The 26,567-nt window shown below is 45.7% G+C and overlaps 1 protein-coding gene across 5 annotated transcripts in view; it reads right to left on the bottom strand.

Annotated features, from left to right (window-relative positions):
- The window catches only part of ADCY10 (adenylate cyclase 10), a 4,100,562-nt gene that overhangs the window by 2,872,628 nt on the left and 1,201,367 nt on the right, over positions 1 to 26,567 (bottom strand). For all 5 annotated transcript variants that reach the window (XM_078679137.1, XM_078679136.1, XM_078679138.1 and 2 more), the window contains one exon: positions 23,065 to 23,186. In XM_078679137.1, the coding sequence (XP_078535263.1) occupies positions 23,065 to 23,186 (122 nt within the window). The remainder of the gene's footprint in view (positions 1 to 23,064; positions 23,187 to 26,567) is intronic.

Below are 26,567 nucleotides of genomic sequence, written 5' to 3'. Positions count from 1 at the left end.
TTGTAAACCCTCCCGCACAATCCCGTGCGACTGTGCGAACGCGAAAACGTCATTTGGATGCGCGATAGCGTCATAAGGATGCGCGAGGATGCTTGTTGGTAAGATCGAGTTGCCGAACACGCAGAAACTGAGTGTGAAATCCAATATGGCTGCGCCCGTCGCGACCGCGTGGGTAGGTTCGCGCGATATTTAGCGCGATCACGCACTTTTGTAGTGCGAACGAGAAGATGAGTTCCCGAACATGTCTTGCACAACCCGAACACGTTACTTGTGACCCGGAACAGGAAATAAGGGAATGCAAGCGGGCGGGACAAACCTCTTGGGTAACTTAGCGCGCTAGCCATCCCGAGCATGCAGGCAGCGCCTCGAACACGCGCACCGCGCTTCCGAAGACGAAAAACGGCGCGCGAACGGGTCTAGCAAGCAACTACGCATGTCCGCGGAGCTACGCGTAGGTCGCGGAGTGCAAGTGCGTCTTCGCGTAGCTCCGCGGAGTGCGGCTCCGGGAACTACGCCCAGGGTTAAAAATTACCGAATATGCATTTTGAGATGTAGGTAGCACTTCTAACAGTGCTACAGGGCCTTTAGAATTCGGTATTTACCATGCAATACAATTGCATGGTAAATTACGAATTCCTGTGTACATGCACATCTGTGCATGTACACCTGTGCCATGTGGCTCACAGACATGCCCTAAGGCCTGGCACACAAGCCAGTCAAAGTGACACCCTGTCCCCCTTAGCAATTCGGTATATTTACCGATTCGGTAAATACCGACTCAGTATTTGCTATTGAATCCTATGGGCTTCAAGGCCCATAGGATTCAATTGCAAATACCGATTTGGTATTTACCGAATCGGTAAATACCGAATCTTACTGATTCGGTAAAAAATACTGTTTTTACCTACATCTCATTTACATATTCATAAATACCGAATCGGTAAAATTCGGTATTTATGAATCGGTAAATGAGATTTACCTACATCTGGCCCAATATTAGTTACTGAAGGTAAGTAACTTGAACATCTGAGAGAGGCATCTTGCAGCAGATTCCTTAACGTTTGAATTAAATACCATAGCAATCCCCCCTGAAGGAGGGTCTGCAAACTAATCCTATGAAAGTTCTCAAAGAGAACCAGCCGGTCATAACCAACAAACAACCAAATCTATGAAGGAATAGCAGAACAAGAGTTTGGCTCTTAATAGAATCCATGATCACTGTCACATATAAATAATAATCAACCCTACAGGCCCGAAAGAATTGGCAATTTGAGGGAAAGGGGTAAACCCCTAAACAACCATCTGACAGGTATCAGACATTATCCTCTATCCCCCCAGGGGAAAGAGAACTTGTTGACCAAATGGGCCAAGTATGAGAAAAAAGCCATGTAATCCGCATTCTTTTCATTCGGCAATAAAGAAATATAAAAAAAAGAACTGTCCTGATAAAATCCAAAAAGAATGACCCTCAGAACTCATTCCCATTATACCAAGGTGAATGAACATCAACGCAAAATCTGGAGACATAATCCGTACACCAAGAAAAATTAACAATAATACCTCACTGGTATAAAGAACTTTGAACATAATGACCATTGAAGATTGCAAAATGCACTGTAAAGAAGTTACAATGACAGCAAACAGATTTGAATCTCGTATAGGTATTCAACAATTATGGCCGCTGTATAAAATGTTACCACAAAAATGTATATGTATAAACACACACACACACACACACTCACACACACACACACACACACACACACACACAGATATATATATGTGTATGTCACCAGAGACTCTGAGTGGTCCGACAACTCACAAAATGTCACTTGTGTATGTCTACTGCTAGACCGCAAGGAACTACTAAGCTTGCCCCCGCATCACCTTCAGTGTCATGATTCGACAATCTGAACATGACTTCGAGACGTGAACACACTTGAGGCACCAAAGCATCAAGAAAAGAGAAGGCCACATTTGTATAACACATTAGCAGACATACTCATTATACCTTATTTTATTTATTTGTATCATTTGTTTATTGGCATTTTATCAATATACATACACATCACATTACGGAGTGTACATTTTGAAATGTGCCATCATCGACTTATTGATCTGTTAACATAACAACAACTACAACAACTGAAACATTGGTCAGAGCAGCAAACATATAGCCGCACATGGTCTCCCGGGCCTTGTCCCGTCTTAGGTTTAGGTCTGGTGCACATCTAAGCAGTCAGACAATATGAAAAATCTCTCGGCGTCGCAGCTCAGTGGCTACCCTTTGTCTCGGAGTCTGTCAGGGGTGTATTGGAGAGCACATTGACTGGAATAACCTTATCGGGTTGGAGAGAGCGGACCCGCTCAAGGACCGGCCCCTAAATAAAAGTGATATATTGTATCCCGGTTTTTAACCAATGGGGCTCTTTTTCCCCCCGGTCATGGCCACTCTCCTCTTCGCCAGCAGTAATAGCAGAGCATGGAGTTTACGTATTTTTATCGGAGAATCTTTCACATACCCTAGTATTCCCAGTGTTGGTGTGGGTTCAAGTTGTAACCGCAGAATTTCCTTTATCTTAGTAAAAATGGCAACCCAGTAGTTTGCAATGGTAGGCCAGCTCCAGGCTTAGTGCAGAAATGACGCCGGTGTGGCAGTGAACCCCTGGCACCTAGCATCAGGCCGGAGTCCCATACGATGAAGTTGGATAGGTGTTCCATAGAAGCTGTGCAAAAACTTGAAATGAATCAGACGTAACTTGTAGTTAGGAGTTAGCATCTGCAATTGGCCACAATAAAACGCCCACTGTGCATCTGTAATCAGCCGGTTTAGTTCAGTATTCCAGTCGAGCATTGCTTTCGACGTTGTCAGCGGGGAAGTGTTCTGCATGATATTATATATCCGCATTAAGTTTCCTTGGTGAAGGTTCCACTAGTATGTTTTTGAGGGCCTGTAGTGAGGGTGGAGAGCTGGGAAACGTGTTGTGTAGTTGGTGACAAGGAGACCGGATGCGATGGTACAAGAATGTCTCATAGAACCGTATCTCGGACCCCCCCCCCTGTGTTGTTGCCAGGATAAAAAATGTATCTCCTGGGTACAGGTCTGCAGAAGTGACCATGCCTAGCTGTCGCGCAAGGTCCACTGACCCTTTGTCTCTTAATGAGGGAATTTGTGGATTATATGCCAGGGAGATAGAGGGGGCGTATAACAACTCCAGTTGTGCTCTATTCTGCAGTCCCTCTCACACCCAGCGCATTGTCTCAATCATATTTATTTTGTTCCTTGGTCATCGATATGGCTGATATAGTGCCACTTGAAGAGGAATTGGTGCCGCCCTATCTGTTTCCACCGCTACATGTCGCTAAAATGGGGTTGATATAGCCAATAAGGTAGGAATTGAGGTTGCGCACAGTAAGCATATAGCGGAATGTCTGGAGAGCCCAGTCCTCCCTGAGTCAGGAGGAGGGTTAGGAGTTGCCATGAAACATGTGCTTTTTTCCCGGCCCATACTAGAGCAATCACTAGAGAGCGCAGTGTTTTAAAAAATTCTTGGGTGAGAGGCAGAGGGAGGTTGATGAACATGTATAAAAATGTCGGTAGGACTATCATTTTTGCTACTGCAATTCTGCCAGCTAGGGAAAGTGGTAACTTAGACCAAGTGCCTATTTTATCCTCTAGCCAAGATATATACCCTTTCCATAGTTCATTTTCGATAGCTCCTGATCACTTCGGCTCAGCCACACCCTTAAATAGCGTACCGGCCCATCTGCCCATTAAAGTGAAAATTCTAGCATGAAGGATGCAGTGGCGTTGGTCAGAGGGAATAAAACAGATTTTGCCCAATTGATATGGACACCCGATAACCCTCCAAATTAAAAAATTTCCCATAGCACTGGATGCAGGTTATCCTTCGAGTTGTTTATGTATAGAGTAATATCATTTGCATAGAGTGATATAATTAGCCCTCTCATGGAAAACCCAGTCCCTTAGCTGCATGATTTTGCCTAAGATGGGCGGCAAATGGCTCCATAGCGATGGTAAAGAGCAATGGGGAGGGAACAGCCTCGCCTCATTCCCAGAGTAATGCGAAATGGGGACGAGATTAGGCCATTTAATCGAAGTCTGGCCATAGGATCGGAATATAACAGCTGAATTTGTTTAATAAAAGTCGGGCTTAGCCCCAACCTAGCCAGGATGACAAACAGATACTGCCACTGAAGCGTTTTAAAGGCCTGTTGGCTTCTAAAAGCCCCGCCAGTGCCGCTGTATTGGATTGTAAAGTGCAATACATCAAAGAAGGTGCGGAGGTTGAGTGCCGTAGATCTTTCGGGATAAAGCACGACTGGTCTGGCTGAGCTATCATAGGGAGCAGTGGCTGTGATCAATTTGCCAGCAATTTAGCATATATTTTGGTGTCTATATTTATCAATGATAAGGGCCGGTAGGAGTCACACTCGTTTGGGGCCTTCCCAGGTTTTAACAGTTGCAGTATGATCACCTCTCTCATAGTCGGTGGGAGCACCCCGGTACCCCGTGACTCCTCATATACTGATAAGAGGTGGGGTGCGAGTAGCGAGGCATAGCATTTATAGAAAGCATAGTGAGTCCTTCGGAGCCAGGGGCTTTATTGGAAGTAAACTATTAATGACTTGAATTATGTCTTCAGATGTAAAAGGCACTTACAAATATGCATCCTGAGCCCTCCCCAACCATAGCAACTCAATGGAGTCTAAATAAACTCGAAGTTCGGATGATATTTCAGTGGAGGTGGAGGAATAAAGAATGGAATAGAACTTTTTTAATTGATCTAGCATTTCCTGGGGGTCCTTAACAGGGTCTCAATTGTCATCTAAAATTTCAGTGATGTACTTGGCAATGCGTGGCTTTCTAAGCATGTGTGGGAGAGTTCTTCCGGGCCTATCTCATTCACCATACCTTCTTGCTTGTGTGTATTTACCCGAGAACTTCACCTCCCTTTGTGCCTCCTCCTCATACTCCATAATCTTCTCTTTGAGCGCTGTCAAATTTTTCAGTTGCGTAATATCGCAGTTCAATCTCTCTAATGCTGGCTTCAAGATTTACGAGGGATTGTCTAATGGATTTCAATACCCCAGCTTGCCGAGCTAGGCATTTCCAAAGGATGACTACCTTAAAGTCCTCCCATAATGAGGCCATAGAGGGCACCGAGCCTGTGTTCAAAGTAAAATATTCCACTATGTCTTCTCTAATTCCCTCTCAGAATACCAAGTCTAGCCAAGAAGTTCGTGTCGCACCCAATCATGGCGATTTTTGCCCATATGTTGTTGAAGAAGTCAGGCTGGTTTCATATTTGGCCCATATTTTGCAGCCATATTCATACGTATGTGCCCCAGGGTACCCCCCAGAATGACAAATCTACCTTCCGGCTCAATGTGTGATACAGACGTTGTCCATTGCAAACCCTGGTGTATTAGTCTAGCCCCCCCAGCATAGTTAGAGAATATGGTGGAATAAATATTACCCCAACACTTATGATGCAGTTTGTCATTGGAAGTTCTGTTCAGATGTGTCTCTTGTATAAAGCAAATATCTATTTTATGCCTGGTTAGATAGGCCTGAATTAATCAAGTTTTCCTATAGTCATTAGCCCTCAAATGTTCCAGGTCTGGCAGTTGTAGGAGGTCATAGAGCTCTAGAATGTATATAAGAATGTACATAATGCTCCCAGCTGCCGCTAACCACTTTGCTGCTTTGTTTGTGTAGGCCTGTGTCCCCATATGTCCCTGCAATTGCTGTTTCGCTCTGGGGCGCTAGACGGACATCAATTTGCGTTATATCACCCATTATCAGCAACCTGATCGGGTATTAAAAGGCACAATCGGCGATCGGAATGTGCGGGGCATCTGACAGGAGCTCATGCGTGGCGTGACGACTGAAGGAAGGGAAGAAAAACACTTGTGATGATCTGAGAGCCAGCCAGACCGGAACTAGTCATCAGAACGAATTATGGTAGAGCTATAGATGCTCTGGAGGACAAAGTTAAAAGATGGATACAACTCTCCTTGTCACTGGCTGACCGGATAGCGGTAGTAAAGATGGTAATACTTCCTAAACTGCTATATCTATTCAATAACATTTCCATCCAACCACCCAGGGAAGTCTTCAAGCATATAACATCGGTGGTGCTGAAACTAATATGGGCAGGCAAACAAGCGAGGATCAAATTAGCTACACTGACTCTACCTTACTCCAAGGGGGGATGGGGAGTACCAGACTTCTTGCTATATTACTTATGTGCCCAAGCACAATATGCAACCTACTGGTATCATAAAATTCCGTACCTAACGCATGCATCTGTCGAGGAAGGTGACGCTCTGCCAATCCCATTGAATGCAATACTCACACATGACCGGCCACCATTACACAACAAAGACATCAATACCATTGATGCTACCAATGCAGCAGGGAGGCAGTTGGGACAACTTGCACACAAATTACCACTTTACGCCCCGGCTTTACTACTGCACCATCATCCCAACCTATCTGTAACAAGTGAGGATGTAGGAATGGGACTCCTGCGCCAAGTAGGGCTGTCAACGTTGGGAGACCTATATAGTAACGGAGTATTCATAACAGAACTAGACTAGGCGTATATACAGAATCCAACACTGTTATTCAAATTCACTTTCCACAGACTGCAAGGGGCGATAAAACAACTTTACCCCGACTATCCAAATGAGCCACCATCACTGAGCACACTGCAACTTATTCTGACCTCACAAACACCACTCACCTGGTTTCCCGTCTCTACACGATGTCACAAACTGAAATAGGCTGCACGGCAACCAAAGCACAGGAAAGATGGAACGCAGTGCTGGAGTCTCCCATCTCGGAGAAAGACTGGGAGGCTACCTGCACACTGACCGAAATGCTTACACCTAATGGTAATTTGCGAATCATACATTTCAAATATTTGCATCAGGCATATTACACACCTATGCAACTGCATAAGTATGGCTTGAGAGCGGAGGCGCAGTGTAAACGATGCGGCTTCAGACAGACTGACTTCATCCACCTGGCATGGAACTGTGGGAAAATCCAAGCATATTGGGTGGAGGTAACGACAACATTGTCTGAAATGGTAGGCAGTGACATTGTATAAAGCATCCGTGGGTGTCTCTTGGGGCTATTGGATGGGCTTCAAGCTGCGAAACGAAAGTTCTGCATGGTGGCCTTACTGTTAGCCAAACGTAGAATTTCCATGTGATGGGATAGTAAAAATGTACCAACTGTTAAACAATGGCTAAGTGATATGTCTCACTGTCAAGACACATTAAGGACGTTTGAAGAAGAATTACCTGCACAATCTAGACCAAAGGATTATTGGACATATTTAACAAACTATTTAAGTAGACAAGTTGCTGATGACTGAACTTGTTGGATTACTGGCCTTTATAGCCCCAAACACTATCTCTGAGACATGTATGTACAGACGACAATTGTGTAACTTAATGCATTTTCGACTGGACGATGAATGCGGAAGTGGAATGGTCCGTTTTGATTTGTAATGTTGCTTAAAATGCAGTGTTATTGTATTTCTTTTTTTTTTCTATGAAATGCTAATAAAAAGATTTACAAAAAAAAAAAAATTGCTGTGCCGCTCGGATCTGAACAACAACAGAAACCACCCCTGCCCACCCCCGCCCACACCAACCCCCAACCAGGTTGTGCTAAAATACTCTCCCCTACCCATAAAATTAATACTCTATCCCAGCAACAAGCATAGGGTCTAGAAATGGGAGTTCTCCCTGGGGGCATGGTTTCACCAGCATTGAACCCTGCCAAAAGGCGGGGTGGCCATACAGTTATTGAAGAGTCAGCGATCAGTGTTTGGCTGCAATGTAATGGTAGAGGGCTTCTGATGCATTTGAACTTGTATGCTTACTTCACTCTGGAGTCTTGCAGCGTGTACACAACAATGAATACTTACAGTCTGATTGGTGTAGAGCATTCTGTGACATGACTATTTTGCTACTAGCTAGTCGTTGTCACTTAGTCTGGTGTCTGATAGGCAGCTTTGTTTATAGGTTCCAAGGTCAGGATTAAAATATGTGAAGGATGAAAAGTGTTTAGGCAGGTGATCAGGATCCTAAAACACTCCTCCTTAGACTGCGGTGGTCAACATGTTTCGACTGTATTGAAGTGCCCTCTCTTTAATGCGTCACGTTGGTCTTCATCAGGACAGTCTATCTGTCCCAGTCATTGATTTTCCTCTTACCTCAGTTTGGCAAATTTAGAGGAAACCCACGAGGAAGGTACTTCCACCAACATGGAATATAATTACGAGTTTATTGTCTAGTAAGACTCGTACTGGCGTCAGGCGTTGGAGCTCCAAAGAACACAACTGTTCTGATGGTAACTCCAACACCAATTGTGCCCGTTCTCTGACTTGCCGCAAAGAACGGGCACAATTGGTGTTGGAGTTACCATCCACGTGGGTTTCCTCTAAATTTGCCAAACTGAGGTAAGAGGAAAATCAATGACTGGGACAGTTGTGCGTTCCTCGCGCCCAGTCATGGCTCTCCCAGAACTCGGGGCCTGTCCACTCGTTTTATACCAGCAACTCGCTGCGGCGTCAGGTTAGGCCCGCCCCTCAGCTTTCTGCAGCTTTGTTCCGACCGAATCCACCAATCGATCAGGAATAAATCCGTCTCCGGAGGTGCACGCCACATTCGCTACTAAACCCCCGCGATAAGTGGGTGCCTCCGAATACTCCTTTCGTAGGATTTTTCTAGGAATTTGTTATGGCCGGCAGAGCCCTCTCACTGAGCAGTCATCTTGCTGCTCGGCTTGGCCACGCCCCCATTTACTCTGTATAGATAATAGCTAAACAGAACTGAGAAATCACTCTGAAAGCACTTCACAATATTATTGAAAAATGTATCACGCCAATTAATGCAGTACCAAAAATATCACTAATAAAAATCAATACATTAAAAAGAAACCATGCATACAAAATTAATCTTTACCAGCCGCAAGCACCTACGACCGCACTTGGATACAAAATCACAATCTGATCGTAAGTCTGAGAAGGACTTATATGTGTATATATAAATATAGATACATATGCGTGTCTGCCTTCTTCAGCGCCCCTCTCCAACTGCTTCTTTTGCTGCGACGTGCCTCGCTGTAGATTTAAACACCTTGCTCCGCCACCTGATGTGGGCTCTCCTATGCAGTCCTTCGTGAATGGACTGCAAATCCCAGAATGCCGCAATGTGTTGCATAACGGGATCGGAGAAGCTATGCGGGGTGACACTGACGGAGTGGATATCAAGGACAGGCGCAGCCTCAAAGGCACATTGGGAGGTGAGGCAGTTCAACAGTCGGTGCCCCATCAATTCCCCCTCATAACGGCCGCAACCCTTCCGCCAGGAATCCATCGCGGGGGCCGGCACAGGAATCCAGGTCGCCCAAGAAGGAGGTATGAATACCTCCTAACCGCCATCTCCTCCTGGCGTCGTGGTGGGTACTGGGCATGATTGCTAACACAATCCAAACAAAAGATGATCATCAGAGCAGGCCAGGACGTCCAGACCTCTTGTGCGACGGGGGTACACTGAAATGCGCTCTGGCTTGACGCATGAATTATGACCACAACCTCCTCCAAAGAAAGAGCAGTGACCCAAGGGGGAAATCAAAGCAGCACTTTCTTGAAGAAATGTGCCAGGCGAATGCATTTCGGCGTATCTGCCTTCTTCAGCGCCCCTCTCCAACTGCTTCTTCTGCTGTGGCGTGGGCAGTCCCCTGATGTGATTGGGCTCTCCTATGCAGTCCTTCATGAATGGACTGCAAATCCCAGAATGCCGCAATGTGGTGCATATATATATAAACTATATATATTACCTACTGGCAGTCGCCAGAAGGTAGTTATAGTTAGGACCTCGTTTCTATTCAAAAAGCGATTTTTATTTAACCAATATCTTTGGCGCCGTTTGACTAATCTTCGCTAAATTCTCAAAACTGGTGGGGCACTCCAGTCAGCTTCTGTCTTGAAAGTTTTGTGGTTATTCGTCAAGCAGGGGCAGAGAAGAAAGGGGGATCCCAAAACAAGTTTCATCCATGTTAATTTCCATTGGAAACTTTAGACACAGCTACAGCCCGAACTGCTGAACTGACTTACACCAAATTTGGCAAAAAGGTAGCGCTTGGTTCAGAAAGCATCCTTTTTTTTTTAACCTCTCCGGGGCTTGATAATTTATTTATGGGGGCATGCTGCCCCCCGGAGCTCCGGAACCGCCATTGACCCGGGGCTGAAATCAATAATTAGCATGGGGGGCTTCAGCCCCCCCCCCACACTGTCGCGGGGACCACCACCTCCCCGGGCCACTCTGTATTCAAATGTAGGGACCACCACCTCCCCGGGGCTTTAAATAGTTCGGAGGGGGAAGCTTGGTCCGCCTCCCTGGAGCTCTTGATGGCCCTGGGGACTGCCACCCCCACGGTCGGCTCCTGCAGTGTCCCGGGGTGCCCACCCCCGGGACACTGCTGTTTGCTATGGCAGGGCGGGAGCCCTGCTCTCGCCTCAATGAAGCAAAGCAGGATTGCTTTTCCACAAGGGGAGCTGCATCTCAGCAGCTCCCCTTGTGGAAAAGCAATGCCGGCTCCCGCAGGAGGCGTGGGGCCGGCGGGACAGTGGGGGCATTGGGGCTCCCCCCATGGTCCCTAACGAAGTGGCCAAGCCCCGGGAGATGGGGTCCCCCAGGACCAGAAGTGGCCCCCTCCATCAATAAAAAAAAAAGAGGCACAGCCCCGGGGGATGGGGTCCCCGGGGGTAATAGAGGCCTCAGGAGGGGGGCCACGCAGCCCCCCTCCTTGAAAAATATTTTTTAATATAAATAAATATGTGGCCATGCCCCGGGGGACGGGATCCGAAATTGACCTTGGGAGGGGGGCCTTGCAACCTCCTTCCAGTTTATTTTTTATTCTTAAAAAAAATAGGGGTCAGGCCTTGGGGGATGGGGTCCCCAGGGCCCCAAAAATGGGAAAAGAAAGGGGGCCACTTAGCCGCTTTCTAAAAAAAAAAAAAAAAAAAAGCAGGCATTGCGCTGGAGGCCTCATCCCCTCCCTGCAGCACTCTGCAAATGCACCCCCTGGCGCGTTGTAAGTTGGGGAATTAATTCCCCTTGAATACTGAGGGTCCCTGGGGGCCAACTAGCCCACTAGGTACCTCCAGTATGCGCCAGGGAGCTGCATTACAGAGAGGTGGTCCAAGGCCATGCCCCCTTTTTAAACCACTCTGCAACACAGCTCTGTGGCGCTTACTGGAGGTAGCTGGTGGGGTAGTTGGCCCCCAGGGACCCTCGGAACTGATGGGGACTTAATTCTCCAATTTACAACGCACTAGGGGGTGCGTTTGCACAGTGGTGCAGGGAGGGGGCAGGACCTGATGTGAAAAGTGTGCAAACGTGCCCTGTGGTGCATTTTAAGTTGGGGGATTAAGACCTTTTGACTTCTGAGGGTCCCTGGGGGCCAACTAGCCCAACAGGCACATCCAGTAAGCGCCACAGAGTTGTGTTGCAGAGCGGTGTAAAAAGGGGCGTGGCCTCGGACCACCTCTCTGCAATGCAGCTCTGTGGCGCTTACTGGAGGTACCTGGTGGGCTAGTTGGCCCCCAGGGACCCTCAGGATTCAAGGGGACTTAATCCCCCAACTTAAAACGTGCCGCAGGGTCCGTTTGCACACTTGTCACATCAGGCCCCACCCCCTCCCTGCATCACTGTGCAAACACACCGGGTGGCGGGTTTTAAGTTGGGGGATTAATTCCCCTTCAATCCTGAGGGTCCCTGGGGGCCAAATAGCCCACCAGGTACCTCCAGTAAGCGCCACAGAGCTGCGTTGCAGAGAGGTGGTTCAAGGCCTTGCCCCTTTTTACACCTATCTGCACCACAGCTCTGTGGGGCTTATCGGAGGTACCTGGTGGGCTGGTTGGCCCCCAGGGACCCTCAGGATTGAAGGGGACTTAAACCCCCAAGTTTCAAAGCGCCAGGGGGCGCATTTGCACAGTGGTGCAGAGAGGAGGTGGGGCCTGATATAACAAGTGGGCAAACCGCCCCCTGGCCCGTTGTAAATTGGGGGATTAAGTCCCCTTCAACCCTGAGGGTCCCTGGGGGCCAACTAGCCCACCAGTTACCTCCAGTAAGCGCCACAGAGCTGCATTGCAGAGAGGTGGTCCAAGGCCATGCCCCTTTTTACACCACTCTGCAAACGCGGCTTCTAGTGCACTGCTTGTGGGGTGATGAAGTCCTCTTGTGTCCTGAGGACGTCAGGACACAAGTGGCCTTCATCCTCCGAGCAGCAGTGCGCCAGAAGCCGCGTTTGCAGCGTGGTGTAAAAAGGGAGCATGGTCCACCTCTCTGCAATCCAGCTGTGTGGTGCTTACTGGAGGTACCTAGTGGGCTAGTTTGCCCCTGGGGACCCAAAGTATTCAAGGGGACTTAATCCCCCAACTTATAACGCTTCAGGGGTGCGTTTGCAGAGTAGTAGAGAAAGGGTGCATGGCCTTTGTCCACCTCTCAGCGAATGCACTGTGTGGGGCTTTCTGGAGGTAAGAGGTAGGCTAGTTGTCCCCTAAAGGACCCCCAGCAGTGAAAGGGAATTCAATCCCTATCCAAGAGCGTGCCAGAGAGCGTGTTTGTAGAGTGGTGGGAAGAAGGGGCGAGGCCTGCTCTTCGAAGTAAGCAATGCTGCTGTGTGGGACTTACTGGAGGTAATAGGAGGGGAAGTTGGCACCCAAGGATGTCCTTGGGGGCAAACTACCCCTCTTGTTACCTCCAGTAAGTCCCACACAGTGGGATTGCTAAGATGTCTTCGGAGGCCATGCCCACCTTTCTCCACCATTCTGCAAAAGTGACTCCTGGCAGACTACGGGATGGGGGATGAAGTCCAATTTACTCCTGAGGGCCAAGAAGCCCTACTGGTTCCTCCTGTAAGCCCTACACACCGGAATTCCTGAGCGCTGGTCGAAGGCCCAGCACCCTTTCTACACCACTCTGCAAATGTGACTACTAGTTAAAAAAGTGTTTGCAATGTAATAGGTATTGCAGTTGTGGGAATTAGAGCTATTGGCGTTGTAAATGCAAACATTTTTAGTAATGTTTTTTGGAGTGGATGTACGTTGTGTGTAGTGGTTTTATGTTATATGTAGTGCAGTGAAATGATGTGGATAGAAAGTATGTGGTATTTAATATATAGGAATTATGTAGAGTGGGATTATGTGTTATGGAGAGTAATTATGTGATATGGTAGTCTGTGTTGTGGAGTGGTAACCTTAGGTTTAGTCTTCCTCGTTTTCATAGAATCTCAACTATGAACTCAGTGATACAAAAAAAGATGGAATCACTGAGGAGCACTTGTGGACCTAGTAAGAGGTATGAGCAGGGCCACTGGAATTATGTGACTGGCTGCACCGACTTTCCCACAATTATACATTTTCTGCATTAGCCACATAATTCATCATCTGCACCCTAATCTGCAGATTTGAACAAAAAAGTCTATTTTCTAGCTGAAACGAGTCAAACGTTACCAAAAATGCAGCGCCAAGTGCTACTGTGTGGTAGAGGCCCTTTTGCAAACCTAGAATGGTCACCTGTTACTTATGACTAAATTTGGGTGTTAAATTGGTACTAATGGTGTGCAAGCCACTCTTGCTTCCCTCTGTGCCTCTCTTGCCTCTTTCTGCATTTCTGTTGCTTCTTTCTGCACATTTCTTTCTTTTTCTGCACTTTTCTTGACCTCATTCTGCAAATCTCTTGTACTTTCTGCACCTCTCTTCCCTCTTCCTACACGTCTGTTGCCTCTTTTTGCACCTCATTTGTTTCTTTCTGTACATCTGTTGTCTCTTTCTGCACTCGTCTTCCCTCTTTCGGTACCTTTCCTGCCTGTTTTTGCATCTCACTTGCCTCTTTCTGCACTTTTCTCAATTCTTTCTACACATCTGTTGCTTCTTTCAGCAATTCTCTTGCCTCTTTGTGCACTTCTCTTGCCTGTTTCTGCACCGCTCTTGGTTCTTTTTGCACCTCTGTTGGCTCTCTCTGCATATCACTTGCTCATTTCTACACTTCTCTTGCCTTTTTCTGCACCCCTATCGCTTCATTCTGCACATTCCATGCTTCTTTCTGCACCTGCTTTGCTTCTTTCTGCACCCCTGTTGTCTCTTTATGTACCTCTTGCCTCTTTCTACACTTTGTCTTGCCTTATTCTGTGCGTTTGTTGCCTCTTTCTGCACTTCATTTGCTTCTTTCTGCATCCCTGTTTTCTCTTTCTGCACTCGTCTTCTCTCTTTCTGCACCTTTCCTGCCTGTTTTTGCATCTCACTTGCCTCTTTCTGCACTTTTCTTGCTTCTTTCTACACCTCGGTTGCTTCTTTCAGCAATTCTGTTGCCTCTTTATGTACTTCTGTTGCCTGTTTCTGCACTTCTCTTGCCTCTTTCTGCATCCCTGTTGCTTATTTCTTCACTTTCCATGCTTCTTTCTGCACCTGTCTTGCTTCTTTCTGTATCCCTGTCGTCTCTTTATCTACCTCTTTTGCCTCCTTCTGCCCTTTTCTTACCTTTTTCTGCACCTCTCTTTGCTCTTTCTGCATGTCTGTTGCCTCTTTCTGCACCACATTTGCTTCTTTCTGCACCCCTGCTGTCTCTTTCTGCACTCGTCTTCCCTAATTCAGTACCTTTCCGACCTGTTTTTGCATCTCACTTGCCTCTTTCCGCACTTTTCTTGCTTCTTTCTACACTTCTGTTGATTCTTTCAGCAATTCTCTTGTCTCTTTGTGCACTTCTCTTGCCTGTTTCTGCATCCCTGTTGCTTCAATCTGCACTTTCCATGCTTCTGCCTGCACCTGTCTTGCTTCTTTCTGCACCCCTGTTGTCTCTTTATGTAGCTCTTTGGCCTATTTCTGCACTTCTCTTGCTTCTTTCTGCACCCTGGTTGCTTCATTCTGCACTTTCCATGCTTCTTTATGCACCTCTCTTGCTTTTTTCTCCACCCCTCCTGCCTCTTTCTGTACACTTCTTGCCTCTTTGTGCATCCATCCTACTTTTTTCTGTACCCCTCTTGCCTCTCTCGCCACCCCTCATCCCTCTTTTTACACCTCTGTTGGTTTTTTCTGCACTGCTCTTGCTTCTTTCTCCACCTCACTTGCCTCTTTCTGTACTTCTATTGCTTCTTTGTACACCTCTGTTGCTTCTTTCAGCAATTCTCTTGCCTCTTTCTCCACCTCTCTTCCTTATTTCTGCACCTCTCCTGCCTCTTTCTGTACCTCTCCTGCCTCTTTGTGCACCTGTCCTACCTCTTTCTGTATCCCTTTTGCCTCTTTTTGCACCTCTGTTGATTCTTTCTGCAGTGCTCTTGCTTCTATCTGTACCTTACATGCCCCTTTCTACACTTCTCTTGCTTCTTTCTACACATCCATTGCTTCTTTCAGCAATTCTCTTGCCTCTTTCTGAACTTCTCTTCTTCTTTCTGCACCCCTCCTGCCTATTTATGTAGCTCCCTTGCCTGTTTGTGCACCTCTCCTACCCCTTTCTGTATCCCTTTTGCCTCTTTTTACACCTCTGTTGGTTCTTTCTGCACTGCTCTTACTTGTTTCTGCACCTCACTTGCCTCTTTCTCCACTTCACTTGTTTTTTTCTGCACCTCTCTTGCCTCTTTTAGCACCTGTGTTGCTTCATTCTGTACTTCTCCTGCCTCCTTCTGCACCTCTTAGAGGTAGTTTTAATCCCCTGCCCTATTATGCACTAGGGCCATACAAGGAAGGTCATGCTAATCACAGGTGTACCCCAACCCATAATGTACCCTAGTGTATGTAGGTGTTTTTACTGTATTCTAAGAGTCTTTTAGCAAAGCACTGGTTCCAGGCATGGTTAGTCAAAGTCAGTTACCACCAGTACCAGTCAGCAAAAAGTTGGGGTCACACGATGACTTTGCAACATGGCCTCTTTCTGCTCCTCTGTTGGTTCTTTGTGCACATCTCTTGCTTCTTTCTGTACCTTTTTTCATCTTTCTGGACTTCTTTTGCCTCTTTCTGCATTTCTCTTGCGTCTTTCTGTGCCTTTCTTCCTCTTTCTGCACATGTCCTAACTTTGTAGGCATAGATAGAAATTAGCATTTAAAAAAACCTTTGAAATTCACTGAAAAAAACACAAGTTTCAGGGACATTATAGTTAGAAATTAGCATTTAAAAATCCTTTGAAATTAACTTAAAAAACTACAGGTTTCAGGGACGTTATAGTTAGTTGGATATTTCACTCGTACAAAACCAGAGAAATTCGACCATTATAACTCGCGCCCCTGCAATGCACTGCTGATGACGTCATATATTACATCATTCATAACATGGTCAGTGACATCACTGATGACATCTCAAGGGATGGGTGCCGGTCTTGCAGTAGTGCACCACAAAAGTATTCACGCTCCAAACTCCTGTAGCTTTCTTAAAAGGAAAAGCAGCACTCGCGGGGCTTTGTGCAGCAGTTTTAATCTTATATCAACAGATACGTTTCGGAAATGTTCCTTCGTCGGTGTTGTTTACATATCGCACTGGCAGGCACCATTTTTAAAGCATCATGCACATTGTAAGGGAAACAAACAAGGGATGGCGAAAAGACGCTACATAGCATGGACCATTTTAAAAGAGTATACATCTCTAGTTGTGACAATTAAACACACAGTTATAACACATTGCAAGTCAAGAAATATAGATTAAAACCTGACATAACTTCTTACTAATTAATGCAGTGTTAAAGTGGTTCAAAAACAAATAAATCTTGCTGGGTATTGGCATTTGCAACCTTTATTGCCGGTTGCAGGCATTCCCCTGTATTCCATGTGATATATTGCCGTGTATCAGCCCTTACTATATGCAGCTTTGTTAAAGAAAAAAGGAAGAAAAAGTAGAAATCCCCTAGATTAGACCTCCTCACACAGGTGACTCTATCTTCATCAATATAGTTTCGGGAGAGCCACCCACATAAAAAATAATGATTAGTTTCCCAAATGTACTCCCCACATTGTGATAAAGTGCTGCACAAAATCGACTTTGGTGGAGGGAGGATCTGCAATATTTCTACATATTCGGGACCCATAAAGTCTCCCCTAGGTGTTCCAGGGGTGGGGGGTTCTGAAGATATAGGACGAGTACTTATAAAAAATGTTTTTATAAGCCCTGGTGCTGGAAAAATGGCCCAAGTAATTTTTCCCCTTGCAAATCCCCTGCCACATAGGTTTACATGGCAAGAATGTATTAACTAGCAACTCTTGATAGGAGAAGGCTAAAAATACCATTCAAAGACTTCCCAGGATGGTATTAATAAACTCAACAATATGTTATTGTTGAATGTCTCTTAAAATGTACAGACATGACGTCATAAGACTTTCTTGTCTGTAAGCCCAGATTCAGCCTTCTGGTGGTCTGTCCTGATTGGTCAGAGTTAAGTGAATTAGCCAGGCTTCTTTGAAGAGGTGATAAAGACCCCCTGGGGTGACCAGATCTGCTGGGAGGGTAGTGTTCTGGTACACAGGAATGCCAGAGATGGGGTAGGAGTCGTAAACAATGGACTTCAAGGGAAGGGGAAGACACCAATGTCATTTTCAACTCTACTCTTTTTAACCCCGTCAGAGGCTAGGCTTAAGGAAGGACGAGCAGATGCAAGGGGGAGAGACTATGAAGATTAACCATCCTAGGGGTAGATGTAGCCAGCTCTTCTCTCCCTGCTGGAAAATCAGCCATTATGAATTTGGAAGAATTGGTGCATCTGGGTAAAAATTGTGCCATACTCAGTAGGAAGTGGTCCCCTACACCCGAGTAGACAGGAGTGACCTCCTGCTTGGCCCAAAGAAATTGGAATAAGTATCTGAGAGGGGCAGAGCCTCTCAGATCTGCTGCTTGAAACCAAAGAAAGCAAGAAGGGCCATGATGAGACGTTTGATGTGCTTTCCCCAAGGCCTGCACTCTGAAGACTGCACCCTCTGCACCATCTAGAACTACAGCCCTGTGAACTACCTTGCTGTAAAAGGACTAAAGAGTGGACTCCCTGCAAGCTACAGGTTAACATAGCTCACCTGGAACATCACTACCAAGAATCCTCAACCTGGAGCACTACCAGGGTTATTGTGAGGGTTTGTTCAAGTTAATTGTGGGAACTGTAGCGCACAACTTTGAAGGACCATCTGGGATATTCCAGACCCTTGGAGTGAGTTTGAGACACTTTGGGACCCTCTGGGAACCTCAGGAAGAAGTTCCAGAACATTGGAGCAACTTTGGAAAAAAAGCTCCATAAGGGGTCGGACTCAACCTGGCCAGCCAAGCTGCCTGCCTTCAACCACGAGTCGGCCTGCCGTCCAGGTTTGTCCCGCTGAAAAGCTCCGTAGGTCCTACTTCCAGAGTTTGACCAGGAGTAGTCAAAATCTGAGGCCAGCGAACTCTCACCGAATCTGGCCTGGTGAAGAGACAGAGGAACCCCACGAGAAAAAGCTCCGTAAACATTTCTAAGTCTGAACGAAGAAAAAGATGACCGGGAGCACCCGCAATAGCCAAGCCCCCTGCCTTCAACCACGTGTCGGCCTGGATCCTTGGTACGTCTCGCTGGAACTCTCCAGAGGTCGGACTTCCATAAGTTTGACCGGGAGCTCGTCGCAGGGCAATCTGTTGAACACTCACTGAATCCGAACTGGCTGAGAGCTTCAAGAGACCCCGGGAAGAAAAGCTCCAGAAAAGTTTTAAGGTCAGAAGGTAAAAACTTAGAGCAAGAAGGGTAGCTGCGTAGGGCTCCATCGCGGTCGGCCTTTTGACTTTGACCAGTCTATCGCAACCAGAAGTCCCGATAAGGCGCTATAGGTTTCTATGTGCTATATAGTGGTAAATCTTTAAAAATTCATATCACTGGTTCCCTACATTGTATTTCTGTCATTTTTGGTGTCATTTTAAAGATAAAAATATTTTCTATTTATATAAATTGGTGTTAGATTTTTATTGCGCATTGTGTCTTAATTATTTACTGAATTGGTGGTGTTTTTAACTGCTTTACATACCTGTCTTTGAAGTTATGCCTGCCTGCTTGCAGCCAAGCTACCAAGGGTTGAGCATGAGAATAATTTTCTAAACCTATTCTGAGCCCTGTACTGTGTCAGTGGCCTAACTGCCAGCATAAGATATATATTTGCCCCTACTAATAATCCACTTTCCAACAGCTTCAAAATAGCAAACTAATACTCAATGTAGGGTAAGATGTATACACCAGAAATGCGTATGAACTCTTGAGACTAAGTTCCTCATGAGAGTAAAATAAAATAAATAAGTAGCTACGCTGCTACAAAGACAATCCGGAGATTTAAATAGTGACATCCCGACTGAAAAATCACTTGTGCACTAAGAAAGCAGTAGTGATTAACAATTCAACACCACAAAGTGCAACAATATCAGATGCTGGATTTAAATCCTTAAACCTAAAGAGCAACAACAGTGGTTATAAAAAAGAGAAGCAAAAGACCTAAAATAATACAAGTGACCAGCTGTGAGTCGTTGAATCGCTGAATCTGCATGGCTGTCAAATAAACAAACACCATCAAAGGTCATATATTTTAAACTCTCCCCAACATTCACAGGGAATATCGACTCACGGAACCAAGCGTGTCTGCGAAGAGCAACAGACCGCACTATGGTTCTAGCAATAGAATCAGTGGTGTCCATTGTCAATTTAATATAAAACTTTGCCATCTCACGCCCATCTTGCACAAGCTGAAAGAGTTCAGCCCTGACCCCTTCAGGAAGGGAAGGAACCAGCTGGGTGACCCGTCCCTTAAAGCATACAAAGACCTGCCTAACACACAAAATGTATTTATTGACCTCAAAGCTGGACTAGTCAAAGTAAAGATTTTTCGGCCACACAGATCCAACCACCTATATTCTCTACCTGATGGAAGTAGAAGAGAAAACATCTGGATTCGGCAAAGCCATAGCAGCTTGCATGACAAACCTGTTAGCAGAAGGGTGTCCAGAAAGACAGAAAGGGTCATCCAGAGCTGGATGATACCGATGGGAAATGGCACAATCAACAAGTTCCCAGAAGATTATCATACAGAGATTTTCCATAATAAAGGTTACATACCTGTCACACCCTGATGAAGCTGATCCAACAAGGGTTCGGATGACAAAGTCACAAAAGGAAGCTGCGATTTCAAGACATCAACAGCTCTCCTACAACTCCAGCAAAAGCTGCAGTAGCCTCTGTCGCCATTTGAGGCGGAGAAAGCAGATCAGAATCTGGAGAGTGTTGCACACTACCATACTCACCAAATGCAGCCCAAGAACCTTCCAAAAGAGGGTGAAGAAGACCAACCAAATGGTTGACGTCACCGGCGTCACCTGAGCCCCCTTGCAATACTGGAGGAACAGCAACAGAATTGGATCCGACTCGGGAATGCAAAGGAGAAGATACAGGAACCGCAGTGTTTATGAGTGGCATCCCCGGCGCTGATCGACATTGTGTGGTGTTGTATCATCATACACCATAAGCAGCGCCTCCGGCATTGACCGACGTCGAGGTGGGGTACCCCACCTCCGGCGCCAACTGACAATAGGGCGGCGTTGCTGACATCGCCACAACTGGTAGCTGCACTGGGTTGTGCACCGACGCAGCAATGACCTTAGCCATGGAGTGGAGGTCTTCGACTGGTGCAGATTGCCAACCTGCAGGCCTGTTTCCAGTCGGAACGCCTTATCTCCTTGGGGTCCAAAGGCGCTCCAGGGGAAGGTATATACCCAAAAAGGTCATGCAGAGCATGATAGTATACCTGCATCTGGGTCATAGTCGCCCCGGCTCCAGGATAAGGAGGTAGGCATGAGCAGTCCCAAATGGCCCATGACAATTTGACACTAGCTATACATGTGATGGGCACACATACACATCTACACGCCATAGTAAGTAACCAGTGCCAGGACACCTCCGGGTAATTGCGTGCTTTAAAAATCTCCATAACATAACATACCATAGTAGGGAGGGAACGCATAGACAGCAGACATTAAAGTTGTAAACATGATGGGGCTGGCACATCTGATGGGTGCCTGTGGCACTGAAGACACCAACTTCAGGTCCGATGCCGGGGAATATTGCATTGGTTCCCGGAAATCGAAGGAGACGTAGAGTTGACCCTGGCTTCGACTCCGAATCACCGAGCAAAGTGTCTTGATCCTGTTCAAATCTTTGTTTTTATCACACTTCAGAATTACAAAAAAGTGATGTATTTTTGCTTTTCTAACTGCCAAATGTGTACAGTTCATTTACAGGTATTTAAATTGTGAGTGTTACGAAAAAATGACATCCTAAGGCTTTCCTTTCACACTTTTTTTTTTTGTATGGAGTTTTATATAGCGCGAACTTGACCCGAATCGGATATCAGAGCGCTTTACATTGCACCAGTTGCACTACATGAGGACACATTCATTTTGTTATTAGGCATGGGGAGATTAAGTGATTTGACCAGAATCACAGGATGTTCAGCGTCGTTGCAGAGACTCGAATCCAGTTCCCCAGATTTGAGAGCGACCGCTCTAGCCGTTAGGCCAACTCCTCTCCCTGCACTTTATGTACCCCCGCAAGATTGTCACTTCATTTTTCTTTCTCTGACTGCAAACTGCGAGGAGTTTGTAAACACCAGTCCCCATTATAAAACAAAAAGCAACAGAAGATAGTATGATATTTGACCTCTGTCTTGGGAGTGCAGCAAATGTGACAAGATAAATACAGAATTGAAGGCCATCTTAATTTACTGCTTGGACTTTTGTGACCCAAAGTTTTTGGAATCACTGAATTAGAGACAGTTGTTCTCAAAGAGGAGAGACATGCAAAGGATGGAGAAAAAGAGACACAATTTAAAAGAAAAAAAAGAGAGGTGACCATCGGTTGTTTTAGATAAAGAATTGTTTTTCATGCCAGATTTTAGGAATATAGGGCCGGATGTAGGAGCCCAAATACCGGTCGGTAACGGCCGAATTGAGCCGTTACCGACCGGTATTTAGGAATTGGCATGTAGGGGCCCTATTTTACCGATTCGGTAAATTTACAGAATCGGTAAATTTACCGAATCTGTAAAATACAGAATTGGTATTTTTACCGATTCAGTAACTTCCAGATGTAGGTGGGACTCTTCTGAGTCCCAAAGGCCTTTCAGATTCGGTATTTTACCACCCAATCCAATTGGGTGGTAAAATACCAAATCCAGGTGTGCATGCACATGTGTGCATGCACACCTATGCCATGTGACAGACAGACATGCCCTTAGGGCATGTCTGTGTGCCACATGTCACAGGTGCCTGTATTCGGGGTGCTAGAGGGTGTCAAAGTGACACCCCGTGCACCCTTGCAGGATTCGGTATTTAAGCTTCAAGCCCATAGGAATCAATGGGCAATACCGAATCGGTATTTACCGATTCGGTAAATACCAATTTTTACAGAATCGGTAATTCAATTACTGATTTTACTTAAATCTACCTCCTTCTATTTTACCGAATCATAAATACCGAATCGGTAAAATTTGGTATTTATGAATCGGTAAAATAGAATTACCTACATCTGGCCCATATAGAACATTTTTTTAGGATACCATGCAAATTACAGATGAAGGACTGTAAGGAGAAATAACATTATTTGCATATGAAGATAGTGTTATATTAGGAAATTTGATAGTAAACTGTCTAAAGGAGCAGTGGTGTCTTTCTATTCATTTACCAATTTGCTCACTTAGCCTTGAAATAAACTACACTGAAAAGCTTGCTTTGAAGTGATCTATCTAGTTCTGCACTTTGTGTTATCATTGTGAATTCTAATCTGCCAGTGACAAATCTTTACAATCATTTTTTTCTTAAGCTGCAAAAACATGTCTATATTTTTTTTAAATAATATGATCATGTCACAAACGACAAGCACCCGTGACATCCACTTTTCATGCTCACATCTTGTGCGCAAGTAACGTTATCATGCACGTACACAACACCTTACATTCACCCGAGTGCAAACCCTGGGTCTTGTTACCTGATTTTCTCCAGCTGTTCATTGCAAAAGACATGGATCTTGAAAGCGCTGCGTAGAGCATGCGTGCATTCATCCTCCAACTTATCTCCAGGGAGACCAAAGATACAGAGAAAGGTGCAGCCCTGAGGAGAAATGCAAATCGTACATCTTACATGAGACATGTTCAATATCTGTTACTTGACACATGAACTGCAGCCATTAAGAGAAACAGTCTCTGTCCTTTACTTGATATATAAACAGTATCTATTGCACAAAACAAATACTATACCTCCTACTTGAGACATACACTATACCTTATGTCTGAGACATGAACTCTCCCCGTTACCTCCTCGTCCATCTTTCTGTCCCTGTCCGAACACAGGAGCAGTTCCCCGCAGATGGTCGCCAAACTCCCATGAGGCATAAAAGGGGGAACCAGGTGAGGAGAGGCCGACTTAGAAGGTCTTAGCAGTGGCCGCCTGCCGCAATAGTTGCACACAGGACACCAGTGGTGTGGTTGTGGGCAAAGACTCGAAGTGATAATTTCCTTTCATGTATAACCTCAGGCCACGCCCGGCTGGAGGACGCGGGGATTCACATCCAGGTAGAGGGCTGAGACAGAGTGGCGGGGTGGCTCACTACATCCCTTTACTCTGGTTCTCGCAACTGGGTTCTACACAGAGAGTCATTGGTTCTTCCACTTGGCTGGGGATTTGGTCGTAGGTTGTAGTGTTGGCACCTGGAACTGCTGGCTGTTTCATCTTGGCAAACCTCGCCTTGTGGGCTTGTCATGCGGCTCTCATTCTGGTCACAGACCACTCCCTCTTTAGTTATATCCACTTCTTCGTGCGCCCCTTGATCATCATTCCCGCCCCATTCCAAGGCATTCACCTTCTAGACCCATGTCTCATCTCGGGTCACCATTTCTGCCCCTCAGCAGGCAGTTACCATTGTTCCTTCCACTATTGTTACCTCTTATAACCACGGCTCATATAGTGTCTGGAACTTCCATCCCAGTTGGCATTTCTTGAGCAGCACCCGGTCCCTAGGTTTGATCTGGAAGTGATTTACTCTCCTCTACAGGCTGGCCTTCATGTTATTCGTTGCTGGCCTTGCTTGGGCACCCACTCGGTCATATCCATGAGGAAACCCCCCGGGGTATACACTGATTATATCCCTCAGCTACCCTTGTAACATCAGAGACCAAGGAGAATACTGAGTTGTACAATTTGGTATTCCTCAATACTCCAGCAGGAATCTGAGTAAACTGAGTTCTAAGTTTCGCCTTCATGCACTGCGATCCTCAACACCTTGTTCAATTTGGCCATTGCGGGGTAATGCAGCAATGTTGAAAGCCCAGGTGTTGAAGTGCCTGGAATTCGAGTCCTTGAAACGGCAGGCTGTTCTCAGTCCTGATTTGTTCCAGGAGGCCAATACTATGGCATGCCATTTATTCAACGAGTTCCACAACAGGGTATTTGGAATGGCTATCCACTGACACGATGGTGCTCCTTCCATCTGGGAAACTGCCACAGTCCATGCTGGCTTTCCTCCATAGAGTGTCACATGGTTCTTCCATGAGAACTGGGTGTGGGGCTTCCAAGCTGCCAGTGATTGGACATATGTTCTCTTGATGGAGCAAGAATTCGCACATAAAGCTTCTTGCTTGTAATCAAGAACCTCGAATAACATTTATAAAATGTAACCAACCTGTTTGTCTTACTAATTTCCCTTTTATTCAGACATTGGGAATGTCCCAGAGAAGCTTGCATATGTGTTTATTAACTGTAATACGCTTGCTATTAAAATGGCCGCTGCTTAGCGGGGTTTTCTTCTGCGCATGCGTTGGTCACACTCACGTGACGTGACGTACTGCAGTTCTGGTGGGAACTTTTCGCACTTGCGCACTCGACCTAAAATGGCTGCTTTGTGTTCTCACATGCCGAAGCTTGCGCTGCTGCTTTTGCGCTGTTGTTCGTTTGGCATTAATAAAAATAAAGTAAGGGGAACCATGTAGGGATTCCTGGTATACAGTGTATTCATTTATTTCTGTGTTCTAAATTGTTTTCGCTTTCTTTTCATATATCGAAATCTGCGGGCATGAGGGATGGGAATACTCCATATTGAACAGCCTTTCTGCGCATGACAGTTTTCCGCTAGTGGATGAACTCTATGGCATTGAACACTTGCCAACCCGAGGTCCCAGTTAAGATGTGCCTGGGAAGATGCACCTTCGCCTAGCAGAAGAAGCTGAAATGTACTAAATGTATCATAATTCATAGATGCGCTATTCTAATATTGAGACCTAAGTCATGGGAACCCCAAATTCAATAGGCGGTCCCAAAAGATGTAAATTAGGACTTGTGAAAGTAAATTCTGGTTGGTGTGTTGACCTATCCTACTTGTGGACCAATCGAAATTGGGGATTCTGACACTTGCAACATTTGGGGGGTGGTACACTGACCCGAAAACAATATAACTAGCCTAGGCTTAGCTAGAGAAATCGTCCGACTTGTCCGAATAGCTGACCTGTCACTGACCCAACGCACTCAATAGGTGACTGATACAGAGAGCTGCGGAGCACTCTGTCCGTAATTTCCAAAAACCCAGGGGGGTTTTGGGAAACCTTAAGTGCTGGCGGAGCACTTTGCTTGGAAATTTGATAACCCAATCGGGGTTCTGACTGTTAGCTGCAGAGAGGGTGGAGCGCAAGCGTTGCTTCCGAACTGCGGGTGCTGGTCTTACCTTGGTGGTCCTGTCCTTAATCTGGTCTTCCTGTCCTGTCCTGGGGTATCTGTTCTGCACCTGCTGGCCTACTGGCGACTGTCCTTCCTTGGGGTTTCTCCTGTCCTTTACTGACCCGTGGCCAGGGTTGGTCTTCACACCGTACTAGGTAAATACAGTGCTGGGAAACTTATTCTGCATCTTTCACTCTTTTCTTGCTTTAATAAAGACGTACTCTTGCATATTGATTTTCCATGTTTTTTTCCTTTCTGCTCTGATAAATGAAACGATCATACATTATAGTTGTTATACGAGCATGTTCCAATTTCTCCCTATTCCTTTAAGCACGTTCCTGCATACAGTTCATGAAATATATGTGTTCCTTTTTCTTTACCCTCCTTTGGCCAATTAAAGTGATCTGCTCTGGAATTATAGCGTGTTCCACTGTTACCTTCCCCAAGTACTTGATATCCCAGAGTTTTCGTAGTACAAACTAAAGTTCTTTCTCGTACCCATATTTTAGGGGTAATTCAACTGTGATTTTCCAGTATGTACTTTATTTTTCCCGTCCTTTAGTCACTCTATAACAACTCTAAAGTCTGAAACTGCTGACTAGCATGTTCCCTGTTCTTACCTTCCTTTAGACTCATAAATGGTTGGTCACATTTTCTTCCTATATGGATACGTGCTCTTTATAATTTTAGTTATTGACAGTTTACTGGCTGTAAATCTTATGCTTTCTGACTCTGAAGAATATTAGATAAAAGTTTTGAAACTTCCTGACTCTGTAGTTATTATAT

Source organism: Lissotriton helveticus, chromosome 3_1 (assembly GCF_964261635.1).
Source record: "Lissotriton helveticus chromosome 3_1, aLisHel1.1, whole genome shotgun sequence".
Taxonomy (NCBI): Eukaryota; Metazoa; Chordata; class Amphibia; order Caudata; family Salamandridae; genus Lissotriton; species Lissotriton helveticus.
This window is presented reverse-complemented; position numbering and strand designations above follow the sequence as displayed.